The sequence below is a fragment of the Nasonia vitripennis genome, chromosome 2, assembly GCF_009193385.2.
Source record: "Nasonia vitripennis strain AsymCx chromosome 2, Nvit_psr_1.1, whole genome shotgun sequence".
Classification (NCBI taxonomy): domain Eukaryota; kingdom Metazoa; phylum Arthropoda; class Insecta; order Hymenoptera; family Pteromalidae; genus Nasonia; species Nasonia vitripennis.
The window spans coordinates 12,670,656-12,687,841 of NC_045758.1; the positions used below are offsets into that span (position 1 = coordinate 12,670,656).

Sequence of the window (17,186 nt, forward strand, 5' to 3'; positions counted from 1 at the left end):
GGTCAGCAAGGTGGAAAGCAGGGCCGCTCCGTTTTTTTTGCCGCTGGCTTTGAGTGATAGATAGAGAGGGGGAGCTACTCACTCGTCTGCTCTCTCCTTTCGGTACACAGTTCGGCATGCAAGCATCGGGCGAGTCAGTAGATAAACAACGCGGATACGGGCGCCCCCCACCACGCCACCCTCAGCACACCTGTGCAGGTGAGAATAGGCCCCGCCCTCACGGAATGTTCTAGAAGCTTTTGACGTCATTGCTAGGCCTGCTGCCCCCCTGTGCAGGTGAAGCCACTCACCTGTGCAGGTGAGAATCGATAAAGAAGGTCACTGCACTGAGAGAAAAGAATCCTTGCCACAAAGAATTCGCGACTTAACCGTACCTTTAATTTCGCTTATTTGATACAAATCCTAAGTTCTTCTTTATTAGAGACTAAATTCTTAATAGTTAAGAAGCAGACGGAGCAAATGTCTACGAGCGATCGTAGCACACCGTCGATAAAATGTTACCGACCGAGCGGCGAGCTCCACGGCAAGCTCCGCGGCGGTTATTGTATACACGACTCGGCATAGGCGCATGCAGTCGGCCGATTTCGGGAGTATTGCGTCTCACGCAATCGAGTTTTTTGAAAGAAGTACGCGAGTGTGACAAATTTTGTGAAGAAGTGTGAAGACAGAAGTATCTCTTCGTCGGGGAGGCAGCAGGCTGACGGTGTTTCATCGCAGACGGCAGAAGGCGAGAGAGAATTGGCTGGAGTCGGCGTCCGCCGTTGCATTTGGCGCGTGCTCTCTTTATCTCATTGCCACAAAGAAGCACCTTTGCAGAAATGAACATCATACTCAAGTCATGGGGCTTTCCGAACTTAGTAGATGTTTTTAAACGTAAGTTACTCTATACTCATATTTTTCCGCTGATTTTCTGCATGCAAAAAAGTGAGGTTAAGCAATTGCTAGAGAGATTTGACTCGCCGAGAGCGACGCATGGAATTCGGGGAATTCGGTTTCGGTGCCGGCCAAGTGAAACGAAAAAGACAAACGTTTGTTTTTAATAAACTCGATGGCCTAGAAAAAAAATACACTGACCAACATGCATCGCGCGCGCGTCCTTAGACGTGCTGCACGGCGATTCCTATTATTACCGCCTCATACTTTTCTTGCTTGCTCATCGTGTCCGATCGTTACTGTTTACAATTTCGCTGTAAGGATTCGTTATGCATGTCAGATCGCGAGCTCGAGATTAGACGTATCGCTCGGGATTAGGTTTACAGTTTTCTGCTGAATGTTAACCTATCCTTGTATGTTATTTTATCCAGAGAATGATATACTAACTATAGATGCTCTGAATGCTTTGATGGATGATCCTGACGAACTCAAAAATGTTATTCCAAGTGCTGGTGTGCGTATATTGCTTAAAAAAAAATTACGTGAACATGTATGTTTGTTTCTTAGCTTATTAAATAATTTTTTTTTCAAAATTTGTATGTGAATTACATTTGTCAACCAGTATTAAATTAATAATCTACTTTTTTATTAATTCAGATTGAAGTCAATGAACAGATAAAGTTCGAACTCTCGGCAACTGAAAATTCGTTACTTGAGGACTCGTTGAAAGAAGAAGAATTGCAAGGTCTTGAAACTACAGAAGAAGTTGAAGCAAATGACGAAGATACAATCGATGTAGAATACGTCGAACATCAAACAACTCCTGATGGAGAGCCAGCTTGTAAAAAGCAACGAATATCAACTGCAGTCAACGACTTAGATCTCAAAGCTCTGCTGGAAGACCATGCTCTTGGGCCATCGATATTGAGGGTATATGAAGCGAAAAAAGAGCTTTGTTCTGCTTCTCAATCGTACTTAGTAGAAATTATTACTCTTCACTTCTTAAGAGACAACAATTTGTAAGTATAAAAGATATTTGTCGCATAAAATATTAATATCAATGTATTTTAATGACTTTCTACTTTAATTTTTATTTTTATTTTTCTAGAAGGTTAACTGACCATGATTTTAAAGTATTAGCTGATAAAATACTCGAACTTTTTCCAGAAGAATGTCTGCAAACTTATTATGTAGGCTCTGTGAAAAAAAATGAATCCAGACGAAACAAGCATGAGCGATCCAAGGGAAAATTGGTTGATAAATATAGAAACCGACGTACGTACATCCTACAATCACATAAACTTTCATCTCAATGTCAGTCAACCGCAAAACGAGTGCCAGTTACAAATAATTTAGGTAAAATAAATTAATTTATTTAGATAAAATAATTTATAAAATGATAATTAATCATGTAGTTGGGTCTGATTATTACAGATGTACAAAGTGCCCTTGAAAGCAAAGAATGGCTTGTTATAAATAGAGAGAAGAGGGAAGTTCTAAAACATTGGGAGTTCACATTCAATTTGCGCCAGACTGATGCCAAGAATCAAGAATATCAAACTGTAGCTGATATTTATAAGAATTGGCCAATTTTAGAAGAATCTTATGGTTTCGAACTTGTAAGTGTTGGCTATTTAAATATACATATGTAACTGTGTACTATTATTACTCATCATTATTTTGTTGCAGATTGAAAAGGATTTTTTACAAACATATTTAAACCCTTTTGAGAATATATGTAAACGATGGAATGATGTCTTTTCTCATGCAGCTGCTATCTTAAAAGATAAGCTAACAAAAGACGATAGACTTATTTTAGACTCGTTAGAAGAGCTGGATTGTGAATCTATGACGGGTAAAATTATCATTTATTATGATTACAAGTAAAAATATATGGATACACTAAGCATATATTGTACGTAATTCACATTATTCTTTTATCTAGATTACGACACACTTATACAAGTTAAGTTATTGAACTCCTTCGTAGCACCAAAAGCCACAAAAATTTCCTATAAAAAATCTGGAAAAAAAAGTCTGTGGAAACCCTCTAAAGCAGAAGCAGAAGAAGGTATTATTATTCATGTAAAGGTATTCAACAAAAGTTCTTAATAATATTGATTATCGTGTTATGCATTTACATGGATCAAATAATTCATATGCATTTTTAACAAAATCACAGATTCCTGGCGATATTGAAAATGAAGTCAACAAGAAGAGGAATAAGATGTCTAATATGAAGCTGTCTCTTCAGCCATTTATAATTCTCGTTGGCGTAAATTTAAAACGTATAGATCAATTTTTCGTGCGTGTTGATACGGTTACGTATGAGTTGCCTTCACTTGCAAAAGCAATCGACATTTTATTTAAACTGTATATATTTTTCAATATCTCATACCCCGTAGAATGTGAAAATTTATTTTACTTTATTCAATGGGCCGTATATGATATTATAACTGAGTCAGACGTTAAAATACCTTCTGTGTGTACATTGGTGCATAAAGTTAAAAAGCGTTTAGTAGAGGCTGCAAAAAACTAATCAAAATGCATTGTCCTATCTGTACTTTGCAAATATTTAATGATGTCAACGTTTTTTTGCGACATTTGAAAATTTACCATCAGCATCTTGATAATCATAAATGCGTGTATAGTACATGTTTTCGTACATTTAGTACAATTTTAACTCTAAGAAAGCATATTAGTAATTGTGATCAAAAAGATACGAAAATACGTTCTAGTTATAATTATTTTAAAAACAAGCAACTTGCCAAAAAAAGATATAGTTATTTGCGACTTCGTAGTAATCCATCAATCGTAGGTAATAGCAGTACTTTAACTATTTCTACTTTGCATGCAAATAGTTTTGAAAAGAATCTTTTTAATATGATAGGAAAACTGTATGCAAACAGCTCAATAACTAACGCAGTTGTAGACTTGGTTATGAAAGACGTTATGGCACTAAGCAGTGAACTCGTAGGTTTACATAAGAGTAAATTGAAAGAAATGATTCCGATAGAATATCACAAAGAAATAGATGATTGTTTGCAAGTATCAAATATTTTTGAAAACTCCAACACAGAATACAGGCGTTTTCGTTACCTACAAAACGCGGGCTTTTTAATCGAGCCAAAAGCAGTACTAATTGGTGAGATAAATGATAATAAGAAAAGTCGTGATACCACGCTTTATACAAAAAAAAATGTACTGCATCTTTAATTCCATTGCGCAAAGTGCTAACTATGTTCCTACAATTACCTAATGTGTTCAACGAAATAATGAATTTTATTAAATGTGAACTTGCTCAAGTTCAACACGTATATTCCAGCGTTTATAATGGCGAATATTGGCGAAAAATTTCTGAGAATTTCGGTGAGAAAACTGTAATAGGATTGTTCTTATACAACGATGATTTCGAAGTATGTGATCCTCTCTCGACGTCAAGAACTGTTTATAAAATCGCAGGTTGTTATTTTTCAATTGCAGGTATACCGCCAAAATTCGCATCGATGTTAGAAAATGTATTTTTAGCGCAGTTTAATTTGACTGCTGACCAAAAAGAGCTTAAAAATGCAAGATGTTTTAAGGATCTTATTGCTGAACTAAATTCATTATTTGATGAACCTGTAACAATTTGTGTTGATAACAAAAGTATCAAAATACATTTTGTTGTTGTAGGTATACTTGGCGATAATTTAGGAGTAAACAATTTGTTCGGTTTTAATCAAAGCTTTGTAGCTTGCTATTATTGTAGGTTTTGTAAATGTGATAAATTTGAAGCAAAAGTACTCTGCGCAGTTAATAAAAATAAGATAAGAACTACGACTAATTATACCGAAGATTTAGAGCAACGAACAAACGGAGTTAAAAGTGAATGCGTTTTTAATCAGTTGTACGTTTTTCATAACGTTACGAATCTTACGTGTGACTTGATGCATGATTTTTATTTAGGGGTATGTAGATATGATATGTCAATGATTATTCATTCTTTTATACAAAAAGGATATTTTGATATCGTACAGCTTAATGACAGATTGAAATATTTCGATGCCTCGGACGCAGATCACGGAAACAAACTATCATCGATAGAGGAATCGAAAATTGTTGGCGGTTATCTAAGTATTACGGCAGCCGAGATGTCATATTTAATTACCTATTTTGGCATTATAATCGGTGATCTTGTTCCGGAGGACGATTTATCATGGGAACTGTATTTAACATTGTTTGATATTATTGATTTAATAACTCAAGCTTCTATAACTGAAAATGAAATTTCTTATTTAAGTCAATTATTGAAATCACATAACGAGCTGTATATACAAATTTTCGATGAACCGTTAAAACCAAAACACCATATTATTTTGCACTATCCCGATTGTATTAGAGCAATGGGACCTACTAAGCATTACTCGTGTGAAAAGTATGAAGCCTTTCACAAGAAAGCTAAACAGTGTGCTCGTGTTGTGACTTCAAGAATTAACATCATTCATACTTTATCAACAAAATTGCAGCTTGAATTAGCTTATCGTTTTTATATAAATAAGGAGTTTAAAAATATAATTGAGTTTGGGGCTCTCAAAAAAAAGGTGACTGAAAATGTAGACAACGAAGTTAATTTTGTAAAAATTAATGGAGCTCTGTATCGACCAAACTATGCAATATTTTTGTACAACGATGAGTCTGACAATCCTGTAATTGGTTTGATCGAAAAAATCGTAAAAACTACTGAGAATAAAATATTTTTTATGTACAAAGATTGTCAGACGATTGGTTTTCTAAATAGTATGAAATGTTACGTTATACAGTTACCATCTAAAATGCAGAAAGAAAAGTGGTTTTTGTATAATTTAAATTATTATATGCGACCTATAAAAATTCATGTAACAGCCGAAGGAAAGTATGTAGTATCTTGTAGAGATTTATAATGTTTAAATAAATAGATGTTCAAAGTAAGATTAATGATGTATTAATGTCTAGCCCTATGAAACTTCGAATAATCGAAAGATTAATCCCGAACTAAATTAATAGATCATCAATTGTTCTCGTTGACTTTGTAGTAATAGACTCATATGTTAAGAACTTAGTACAAAATTCAAACATCAGTAAACTTAACTGTTAAGACGCTTGGATTTCTCCATATTTTAATCCAATTTTCTTAACAGTTAAGAACTTTTCTTTGCGACAAGGAATCTTTTCTCTCAGTGTGCAGGGTACCCGGGAGGCTCGTTGGAGCTCAGGGTGGTAAACTCCGGTGCTCCAGGAGTCCGCGCTCAAGGTCGAGTCAATGCGTGGAATATTCTAGACAGGCTGACGTCACCGGCCGACGTGCAACTCGTCGCATCTTTTCGTCGACTCGCAGATCACATTACACCTGTTATTCTTTCTTTATGCGCGCTTATTCATTATATATACTCTCCTCGGATAGCATATACGCACCTTCTCACTGCATCAATATTTGCTGCGTATTATCGGCAGCTCTCTCTCTCTCTCTCTCTCTCTCTCTCTCTCTCACACACTTATTATTTCTTTATGCGCGCTTATTCGTATATACTCTCCTCAGATAGCATATACGCATCTTCTCACTGCATGAATAATTGCTGCGTATAAGAGAGTTCGAGCACCTGCAGAATGGATTAACCCTACTCCTGCCGAACTGCGCTCTATAAATTTGGCTATAGACGATGACATGTTTTAAATTTTCATGGTCATGAGATCCATACCAACGGGTCTGATGAAAGTATTCAACAATTTTAGCTTTCAAAATGTGTCAAGTTTATCAAATCACTTCTAAATTAAATATATTCAATAATGTAGTGCAACGTTTTGAAATGTTATATGTAGTGCAACGTTTTGAAATGTTAAGTGTAGTGCCGTTTGTAGCAATATAACCGCTCTTGGAATATATTACAGTGGTTAAATAAAAATAAAATAAAAACAAATAACAATTTTTGTACACTTTTTTCTTGCACACAATTTTTAATTTTAATTGAAATTATTTTTAATTATACTTATACTATTTAAATTTAAATTATGATTTTTTTAATTTTAATTTTGACTTCAAAGTTTTAAATTTTGGTTTTTTAATCGTTTAAAATCTTTTATAGCACTGGGTGACATAAATCCGCTGTCACGCCTATCCGTGGTATAAATAGTCCATGTACGTAATATACTATTGTTTCTAAAACGTAAATGATTCAAGAAGTATAATACGCTCTCTATATTTATATATTTTTCTTTGGCTTATTTTACAGCATGTAGAGGGATTAGGTAAAGGTTTATAAAATAGTAGTCACAATTACATAAAATACATTTATTTTATAGACAACATCTCAAGTTTTTTCATAAGTACTGGCACAATAATTTTGCTCGTTCTTTCAATCCTTAATTTGAAACGCTCTTGATCTCGGGCTGCTTGCTCCCACTCTCCACGATGTGCCTTTTTATATGCATACACCCATGTACACATTAAATGAACTGTTGGATTTTCTTGAAAATGCACCTCCTTCTTCATGTTGCTATTTATTTTGAGCATTCAGTTTACACTGCACACAATCTTTTTTTAAATGTGGAACTCCACTCTCAATGGAATTGTGCTCTCGACAGCGTACACTCCAAAATCTCTGAGTCCTGCTTTAGGTGCTCTGGCAGCTTATACCAAGCTAACTCAATGCTATTGGCGGCAAATGTTATGAGGAATTCTCGTGGTAAATATGCAATATCTCTCAGAGTCATAAATGACAGGTGCTCTGTGCGATAAAATTCTTTAAGAGATTTCTCAAAAGATGGCGTATTGCCGTGATAAAACTTTATCAGCAACAATACATTTCTGTGTGCGCAGTTTGCCTTGAACGCTAACTTATGGTGTGGGCACAGTGGCTCCAAAATATCATATTTCAGCCTCTGTAACTTCTCGAGCCATTGCTTCTTCTCGGCTCCTTTTACATACACAACACTCGCGTCATGTAGAACAGTTTTCAAGATATTTTCCAGCTCCTCGTAGGCCAGATCTTCCGAACTCAAGCTACTGCTCAATTTATACCATCTTCTCCCACCACCCTTTAAACGATTTTTTAACATCTCCATTCATAGGGTTGTATTCGACTATACGATCGTGTAGGATGAGACAGTATGCAGAGGTGCCAACTGGAATATTTGCCCTAGCCTCAAATTCGAGACGTACATCAACTGATGCTTGCTTAAGTGATTCATTTTGTTTTGAGCAGTCAATGACAATGAGAGGCGCATACGACAGATAGTCGGCTTTTTTCAGCATTGGTTCTACCTCTTTGTTGTAGTACGCATTTTGAAAGTTGGCATACATACCGTAGAGTAGAGCATACTGATTATTAGTAATATTGAGATTGAGATTTCTATAGGGATAGTGTTGAGAGTTGAGAAAAAGTGTAACGTTGCTTATATTGCAATGATCAAAGCGACTAGCATTGGCTGTTTTTCGTTCTTTGCGATTTGTCTGGAAGCCGAGAATAACGAAGCGAGGCTTCTCCAGCTGATTGGCACTCTTAACAGTCCATATGTGTTTCGATGTACTGGGCAACAACGGATACTCGGATAGTTCTCAGCTACGAAAACTCATGGTGACAGGTCTATCCTTTTGCAGATGATTGAGCAATTTAATTTTATGTTTATCCGAGAGCACTACGTATGGCATTAGCCAATTCAATTTTGGTGATTTCAACTTGGTAATCCTCGTAAACCTTTGCACCGTCCACGACTAGTTACGTCCGCACAATAGAATTCACATGAGAATTTGATCTTGTGAGAATAAGCTCATGTTTGGCATTCGCAACAATTTTGCGATAATCTTCCGCAAAACCCAGGATCATACCAAGTGGAATTGATACGTCAAAGTAGCCATTATCATCAATCCGTTGAGTCTCTGCGACGTCGAGCCAGCCTGCATTTTCAATCGCTGAGCTCTGACTAGGGTTGAATGATACAAATCCTTTCATGAGACTTGTTAAGCCCACATTCTTGCATCGATCAATCTCTATGGCGTTGAGTTCGTAACGAATTTCCTCAAATAGATGACATACGGCGTTGTTTACAAATCGTGTTCCCTCGATGGCAGTGCCATCTGGTCTTTGTAATTTTCCGCATATATGTAGTGAACTGCGCGAAGGCAGTACACATCGATCTTGATGTTGTATACCAATGCGAATTTCATCGCTGTTATTGAAATTCGATAAAGTATAGGGCTGATGCGCATGAATCTCGTAATTCGCAACAGATTCGTCAAATATGACAGGTGACTGTATGCTTAGCACCTCTTCCATTTCGCTGAAAGCAGCAAAATATTACACAACTTATTTTTTTCCAAGGACAACTCTTAAACCTAGACTTCTTAGAAACTGTATGTTTTGACGTGCTAGCGCTTTGAGCACTCGTCGATGACTGGCTGCTCGATGGCATGGTAAGTTACTATTATAGCCTTTACCCACTTTAGTATTGTACATAATACCCATAATGCTCAGACTGATTTGATGTGTAATCTAATTGTTATGAATTCGCCACGAAAATTAACTAAATGACCGTCTTGATCGACGATGTGGAGCTGCAAGTTATTTATAGTCTTGACAGTGACTGGTAGGTAAATAATTGGCGATGGTACTTCGATAATCTTGTAGCCTGGTGAGACAGGTGGAAAGAATTCGTGTATGGTGTGTACCTTATGCTCATTTATGTATGCCTTAGATGTAATATTACACTCGACGCGTAAAGCGTTAACTTTGAGAATGGTTACTGGCAAGTCAGATTCGTAATCAGTATTTGGCGACAATACGCGACTCGTGAAACCTAACAATTTGCCGATAGAATCTTCTGGCTGGAAATCAATCGATCGATTACACTTGATCATGCAACGAAGGGTGTTGTTATTCGGCTTGCGTTTGAGGGTTATGCCTTTTGGTGTAAGCGCCTCTTTCAGACTCTTCTCAATGTCTTCAATCTCGTAGCTGCCTGTAGGCAAAATTATCACTTCTCCTCCCACGTAAAACTTGTTATTGCCTGTATCGATGTTTGGTATTGAATTGAATGTCAACAACTCAACAAGTCCGAGAACGAAATTTTTGTTAGGTGAAAGTTCAAGCGCTGGAAAATATTGAGCTTCCAATACAGCTGAAGTTCCAGACAGGCTCAGTGTTAGTGAATCTTCCATGACTACTCGAACTAAACTGACTGAAGCCAAAGCAGAACCAACACTTATATATCATTCAGAAGAAATTTTAGGCAAAGATACCCACAGTTGCAGCTATTGTAATCTTGATAATGCTCCTGATTGTACTTGACTCTGCTCACATTCCAATATTCCATAAGATCCCGAGGTGGCTGTCAATTACCAAAACTGTCAAAATACACTAAACGATTGCCTCGTTTTCGATAGGCGACCCAATGCGTGCCTGGTCCATTTTTATCATCGAGATTGACGGTTGCTGATTCGCGATAGTGTGGTCCACTCGCTGGTAGTGCATTTTGCATGTAAACACCCCGAAAATATGGAATTTTTAGGATGCGGGCATATTTGAGAAGGTCAGCATCAGTTAGTGCGCGTTGCGGCAATTTGAAGTTTTTTTTCTCTTAAGCATTGCCCACTGTTACAATGCCGCTACCCTAAGCGGGTCTTGGGCGTTGTCGTCCAGATCGGACGGGTGGGTGCCTATCACCACTACACAGCGCGTCCTTAGGTTGCGGATAGAGGAACAGCCCCTGAGAAAGAGGTTAGCTGCGAATAAATTGAATAAGCAGCCGCGGACAGCCGATAGGAACAGGCGTGGGTATGATGAGCCCACACTGTCGAACGCATTCATCTAGAAACACTACGCAAGCACCACAACAACAAAAACACTTCACATTATCTCTTATCTCTCAATCTATCTCTTTCATCACACATTACAAAAATGGGCAAAAATCCTGCTGCCGAGGAGGATGCGGGAGCGATGACAACTGCCCCGAAAGGGGATGTGTAGAATGATTCGTCACCTGGTCTTACGCTGTAACGATGCCAGCGAAGGCGCGCTGCCTTGCAGGGGGGCGTTAGGATGCGAGAATGAAACCGTAGTGTGTCTGACGACGAATTGACACTGTCCTCGTCAAAGTCGGAAAGCTCTCATACTTAGTTCTAGAGAGGTATGGGGGTTATCACCTTTAGAACGGTGGACTCACTTGCGATCGGAACAGGATCCGAAGCGCGCGGGTTTAACATAACATCATGGCTCAAAAAAATCAAATCCGAACCAAAAGGGACTTAAGGGTCGAAACTTGGAATGTTCGCAGTCTATACAGAGCAGGTGCGTTTAAAGAACTCGTAAAGGAAGCTGATAGGTACAATCTAGATTTGGTAGCAATACAGGAATCGCGGTGGCCAGATGGCGGAGTACTAGCATCGGGTAACTTCACGTACTTGTATGGGGCCGGGATTGGGGGATCTCTAGGCACCGGATTTCTCGTAAGCAAAAGCATCATACATTCGGTTAAAAGTTTCAAATCCGTCAATGATAGGCTCTCGTACATCATTATCGAAGGTGAATGGTATAGATATGTATTTATTAATGTACACTGTCCTACGGAGGACAAAGAAGAAGAAGCTAAGGATCTCTATTACGAAACTTTAGAGCAGGTAATCGACCAGTTCGCGTCTTACGACACAAGAATAGTATTAGGCGATTTCAATGCTAAAATAGGTAGGGAAGAAATGTTTAGGCCTACTATAGGTAAGGAAAGCCTGCACGAAGCCAGCAATGATAACGGTATTAGGGTCATAAATTTCGCGGCGGCAAAAGATCTTATAATCAAAACTACGTGTTTTAAGCACAAGAACATACACAAGGCAACGTGGACATCGCCGGACGGGGCCACACAGAACCAAATTGATCATTTCCTCATTGAAGAAAGACGTCATACTAATGTTCTTGACGTAAGGGCTTACAGAGGGGCAGATAGCGACTCGGACCACTTCCTAGTAGTAGCCAAATTAAGAGCTAGACTAGTAGAGAATCAAAATAGTAAGCGAGCAAACAAGGTAGAAAGCTTCGATATTGAGAAACTACGAGATAGAACAGAGCGAATTAGGTACCAGATAGAAATTAATAACAGGTTTCAGGCACTTGAAGAAGCAAACACATCGCCGGAGGGGAATGACGAACCGAATAGCTTATGGGGGGACATCGAAAAAACGGTAAAAGAGGCCGCGAACAAAGTACTGGGTAAAAAGAAAAAGCCAAAGAGCAAACCATGGTTTGACGAAGAGTGCGAACTCTGGGTTGAAAGGCGCAAAAAGGCTAAATTAGATAGCTTACAAAATAGAAGCGATAGGACCGTAGAAGAGTATTCTAACGTAAGGAAACAGACGAGCGCGATCTACAGAAATAAGAAGCGGGAGTATCCAAAGAATCTTATTAGGAGAATAGAAACTAACAGTAAGGAAAATAACCCCCACGAAATGTACAGAGGGATTAACGCCATCAGAAAGGGTTTTAGGAGTAGAGCGCAATTGATGAAGGACGAAAACGGGGACCTCGTAACAAATGACAACGAATTACTGTCGCTGTGGAAAAATTATTTCGATAAATTATTAAACGTGCACGAAAATAGCGAAGAATTAGGGGACGAAATTCACACTGCTGAACCCCACGTGGAGGAACCGAGCTACCAAGAAGTAGAGGCCGCGATTAAAAAACTAAAAAACAACAAAGCCGCGGGAAATGACTCTATACCAGCTGAGTTACTCAAATATGGGGGCGTCGAGCTCACTTTCAAAATCTATAAACTAGTATGTGCCATCTGGAAAAATGAAACAATACCCGAAAATTGGAAGGAATCTATCATTATACCGATTTTTAAAAAGGGGGATAAGACAAACTGCAATAACTATAGGGGTATCTCACTTTTAGCAACGTGCTACAAAGTTCTGTCAAACGTAATAGAAGCTAGACTCACTCCATTCGCGGAAGATATAGTAGGAGATTATCAGTGCGGATTTCGGCGCATCAGATCGACGAGCGATCAAATGTTTACTATAAGACAGTTGTTAGAGAAAAAGTGGAAATTTTGCGAAACCATACACCAACTATTTATAGATTTTAAAAAAGCGTACGACTCTATTAAGCGAAGCAAAATGTATCAAATTCTAGTACTTCTCGGTGTACCGAAAAAACTCGTGAGATTAATTCAAATATGTCTGAACGGAAGCACGGGAAAGGTCCGAGTAGGCGGTAATGTATCACAACCCTTCATGATACGCGATGGTTTAAAACAAGGGGATGGACTCTCTACGGTGCTGTTCAACTTAACGTTAGAGTATGCCGTTAGAAAAATGCAGGTTAGCCAGATGGGCGCGACGCTTAATGGAACAACGCAGATACTAGGCTACGCAGATGATTTGGATATACTGGGGGATTGTAGGGAAACGGTAGCAAGAAACGCGGAAATCCTCATAAAAGCGGTGGAGTATACAGGGTTAGAAGTGAGTGAATCAAAAACAAAGTACATGATTGTGGATAAGCTAGGTATCTGCAGAGGGGAGGAAGATCTCAGAGTTAGGAATTTTACTTTTGAAAAGGTTAGCGAATTCAGGTATCTGGGTACGACCATAAATGATAAAAACGAGATTAATGTCGAAATAAATAAGAAACTCCATTCGGGTAATGCTTGCTTCTACGCCGTGAGTAATTTACTTAAGTCGAGGCTGTTGTCTAAAAACGTTAAAATAAGAATATACAGGACAATAATACTGCCGGTGGTTCTGTACGGGTGCGAAACGTGGGCTCTCACTAAGCAGGCGGACAACCGTTTTAGGGTATTTGAAAATAAAGTCTTGCGAAAAATATACGGGCCGAAGAAAGATGAGGAAACCGGGGAATGGAGGATACTACACAATTATGAGTTACACAATCTGTACGCGTCACCAAATATTAACAGAATAATAAAATCGCGCAGATTGGGATGGGCAGGGCATGTAGCGAGAATGGGAGACGACCGTACGGCAGCGCGTGTCATGAAGGGCAGGCCGATGGTAACGCGACCTCTAGGTAGACCTAGACGTAGATGGGAGGACAATGTAAAAGCGGATCTAGTAGAAATAGGACGGGTGGGTGTCGATCGGAGAGGTGCATCTTGGGTGGGGTTGACACAAGATAGGGCAGCATGGAAGGCGTGCGTAGATGAGGCGATGAACTTTCGAGTTCCAAATGCCATGTAAAAAAAAAAAAAAAAAGCATTGCCAACGTTTCAGGTACATACCATAGCCCTCTTTGTAAGGTTTCAAATAGAGACCCTTGCCATCGAGCGCAATAGCTTCCATTGTTTTGTTATGTCTTTGGCTTTCGTCAAGCTGTCGTTTAGCGGCGCTAGCATCGTTCACTGCTTTAGCGATACCAGCAGCGCCACCTGCTAATGCACCTGTTGCACTCAAACCGGCAAATATCGGAATGAGAAATGGTAGGAATCCTCCTATTTTGGATGGGACTGACAGAATACGTGGAATACGAATATTTTTCTTGCCCCCAGCCTTGTTTACAGCTTGGCGAGCAGCCTTCAGAGCGCTACGAATGACTGCGTGAGATTTGTACTTGGAACAGCAGAAGTGGAAGCAGCTTTGATCACTTTAGCCAGTGAAATAGATGGTTTCTTTTTTTTATTGGTCGCCGTTTAAGGCCCATTCCAAACTTAGATTTTGCATTCATGGTGCCTGCTATGGCGAGAGCAGCTGCTTTTTCACTAACTCCTGCGTCTGCCGCTCGGACTCTCTCCCAGGCTTTTGCAGCTAATCACCTTATCATGCAAGCTCTATCAAGAGTATTGATTCCAGAATCTCCACGTGCTAGACGTTTTGCTAGTTTCAAGATGACGTAAATTTCAAACACATATACGATTATCATGTGAATCCAGATATGACATATACAAATTTCAAAGCTTTATGCTCAGCATGCTTGAAAGAGGGTAAACATGGATTTCTTTTTATCGACATGGAGCGACCCATCAATGATGGACGATATAGACAAGGTTTTGATTGCTTCGCCACAAATATATAACGTATAGCAGGTGTGAGTAGTTGCAGTAGACTGTGATTCGTCAAAGAGTCAACATGGCAGACTTTCGACGTGAAAAGGCAGTTCTTCAGCAAATTACCAAAGCTAGAGAAGCAATTAGATGCAAACATAGATTATTGAAGCAAGGTAAAGCTAGCATGGAAAAAGCTCTGGGCGAGACTTTTAAATCCATAGTAGATCCACTAGAGAAACTGGTGAGAGTGAAAGAAGATAGCTGATACTTCATTTGAAAGTGCTCAAGAGGATAGTGAAGACGAGAAGATTGAGAAAGACAGTAAAATAAAGAACAAGCATTTGCTATCGTTAAAAGAAAATCGTCATGAGAAATACACGGAAATGAACAATAAGTATCTGTTAGCGTTGATGCAAAATCGCCAACGATATCTCGATCACGTGTTTAGAATTCGTCAAGAGGGTCAAATACTCAAGATTGGTGATTCGTCTATAGAAATCACCAGAAATAATATAATTGTTTTAAATAAAAAATATCCAAAAACTGAAGGACTGAAAGAGCTGCTTTTTAGACTACATCCAGATGAGGCGTTGATTAAGCCAGATGATTTGCAAATTTATAAAAATATTCTCGAAGCTACAAACGCACATAGAAAATATTACAGTTACAACCAGCCTATACGTCAACAGAACAGTAAGAAATATAATAACATCATTGCTCCACTTTTCAAAGTGCAAAGCAAGACCGGTGGTGGGCTTCTACCAAGATATAAAGTTGCAAGAAAAGTCTCATGGACTACATATACTAGGAAGATCCCAACGAACTAGTTGATCGTCTACGCTTGCTCATGGCTGACCGATTAGCTGGAAATAATAGTCATCTGAATGAAATCCATTCCATCGTCGAAGAGTTGCGAGAAGCTAAAATTATATATTAACCGTAGTCGCGAGCACGTTGAAGTCAGTAGCAAGATGAGCGTCGATGTGTTTGGACGTCAGTCGAATCGCTCTAAAGGTCGTCGTGGTCCCCCTGGTGTTGGCTATAAACTAACTGCCGACGGACACTTCGACATTGGAAGCAGAAGATTGTGTAACGTAGCAGAACCCCTAGAGCTGAACAATGCAGTGACTTCAGCGATCAATTAATTCGAAAATACGCAGCGTTCAGATCGCAAGTGATCTGAGATAATCGATTGATGCTGTAGAATTAGCTGTACAAATCTCAAAGGATGAGAATGCTGAAAAACTGAGAAAAATAGATTTAGCTATAAGTGAATTGTATGAGATTCTGCTTAAACATTCTCAGAATAATAATGACACATCAAAAGGCGAGACTAATAGAGGAACTTCATAAACCAGCTCGGCGTAATTATCAACGTCGACGGTTTATAATGCGTGGCTTGGACGAGACCTGGCAAGTTGATCTGGTGGAGATGCAGCCTTATGCACAAGAGAACAAAGGCTACAAGTACTTGCTGACGGTTATCGATGTCTTCTCAAAGTACGCTTGGGCTGTTCCTTTGAAGCAGTAAACTGGCAAGGAATTTGCAGCAGCAATGAAGTCTATTCTGCAACAGGGTCGTGTGCCAAAGAACTTGCATACCGATCGAGGCAAAGAATTTTACAACTCCTCGTTTGAAAGCCTTATGAAACAGTATGGCATTAATCTCTACTTGACATATAGCAATCTCAAAGCTTCAATCTGTGAGCGCTTCAATCGCACACTCAAGAACAAGATGTGGATGCAATTTAGTTTACGGGGTAATTATAAATGGCTCGATATCTTACCTGATTTACTGACGGAGTACAATAACAGCAAGCACCGCACCATCGGTATGAAACCTAAAGATGTCAGCAGAGAGAATGAAACTCAAGTCCTTCAACGTTTCTCTCACCAAGAAAGCAGAAAAAAGCCAAATTTAAGGTTGGAGATAAGGTGCGAGTGAGCAAAATGAAGCAAGTATTTGAGAAGGGTTACACACCCAACTGGCCGATAGAGATTTTCACCATTAGTCAAGTTGTGCCAACGTATCCAGTGCCAACGTACAAGCTGAAGGACTATCGAGATCAACCCATCGCTGATAGTTTTTACGAACAGGAATTGCTTAAAGCCAAGTATCCAGATGTTTATCTTGTAGAGAAAGTATTGGAAAAACGAGGAAATAAGCTTTATGTAAAATGGTTAGGGTTCGATAATACGCACAATAATTGGATAAATAAATCAAATTTATAAATAAATGTTTACAAATTGTCTTTTTATTCTAACATTATATACAATTATAAATATATTCTTAATCTGTC

The 17,186-nt window shown here is 38.8% G+C and overlaps 2 protein-coding genes across 3 annotated transcripts in view; one reads left to right on the forward strand and one right to left on the reverse strand.

The window, feature by feature from the left end:
* The window catches only part of LOC100122759 (protein gustavus), a 289,744-nt gene that overhangs the window by 253,757 nt on the left and 18,801 nt on the right, over positions 1 to 17,186 (reverse strand). The gene's annotated exons all lie outside the window — the stretch shown is intronic.
* Positions 417 to 5,823, forward strand: LOC103317241. Of its 2 annotated transcripts, XM_016982431.2 has the most exons (8): positions 417 to 873; positions 1,305 to 1,423; positions 1,531 to 1,892; positions 1,982 to 2,229; positions 2,308 to 2,492; positions 2,563 to 2,728; positions 2,819 to 2,964; positions 3,056 to 5,823. In XM_016982431.2, the coding sequence occupies exons 1-8, from the start codon at positions 819 to 821 to the stop codon at positions 3,410 to 3,412; spliced, it is 1,638 nt and encodes a 545-aa protein (XP_016837920.1). In that variant the 5' UTR covers positions 417 to 818; the 3' UTR covers positions 3,413 to 5,823. The 2 variants fall into 2 exon arrangements, with proteins under 2 accessions (XP_016837920.1, XP_016837924.1); XM_016982435.2 differs by lacking the exon at positions 1,305 to 1,423.

Bases quoted from the DNA above. Each gene is read 5' to 3' on its own strand.
- LOC103317241 (XM_016982431.2), top strand. From the start codon at position 819: ATGAACATCATACTCAAGTCATGGGGCTTTCCGAACTTAGTAGATGTT. The intron at 1,893-1,981 runs GTAAGTATAAAA...TTATTTTTCTAG, and splicing joins TTCTTAAGAGACAACAATTT to AAGGTTAACTGACCATGATT. The intron at 2,230-2,307 runs GTAAAATAAATT...TGATTATTACAG, and splicing joins GCCAGTTACAAATAATTTAG to ATGTACAAAGTGCCCTTGAA.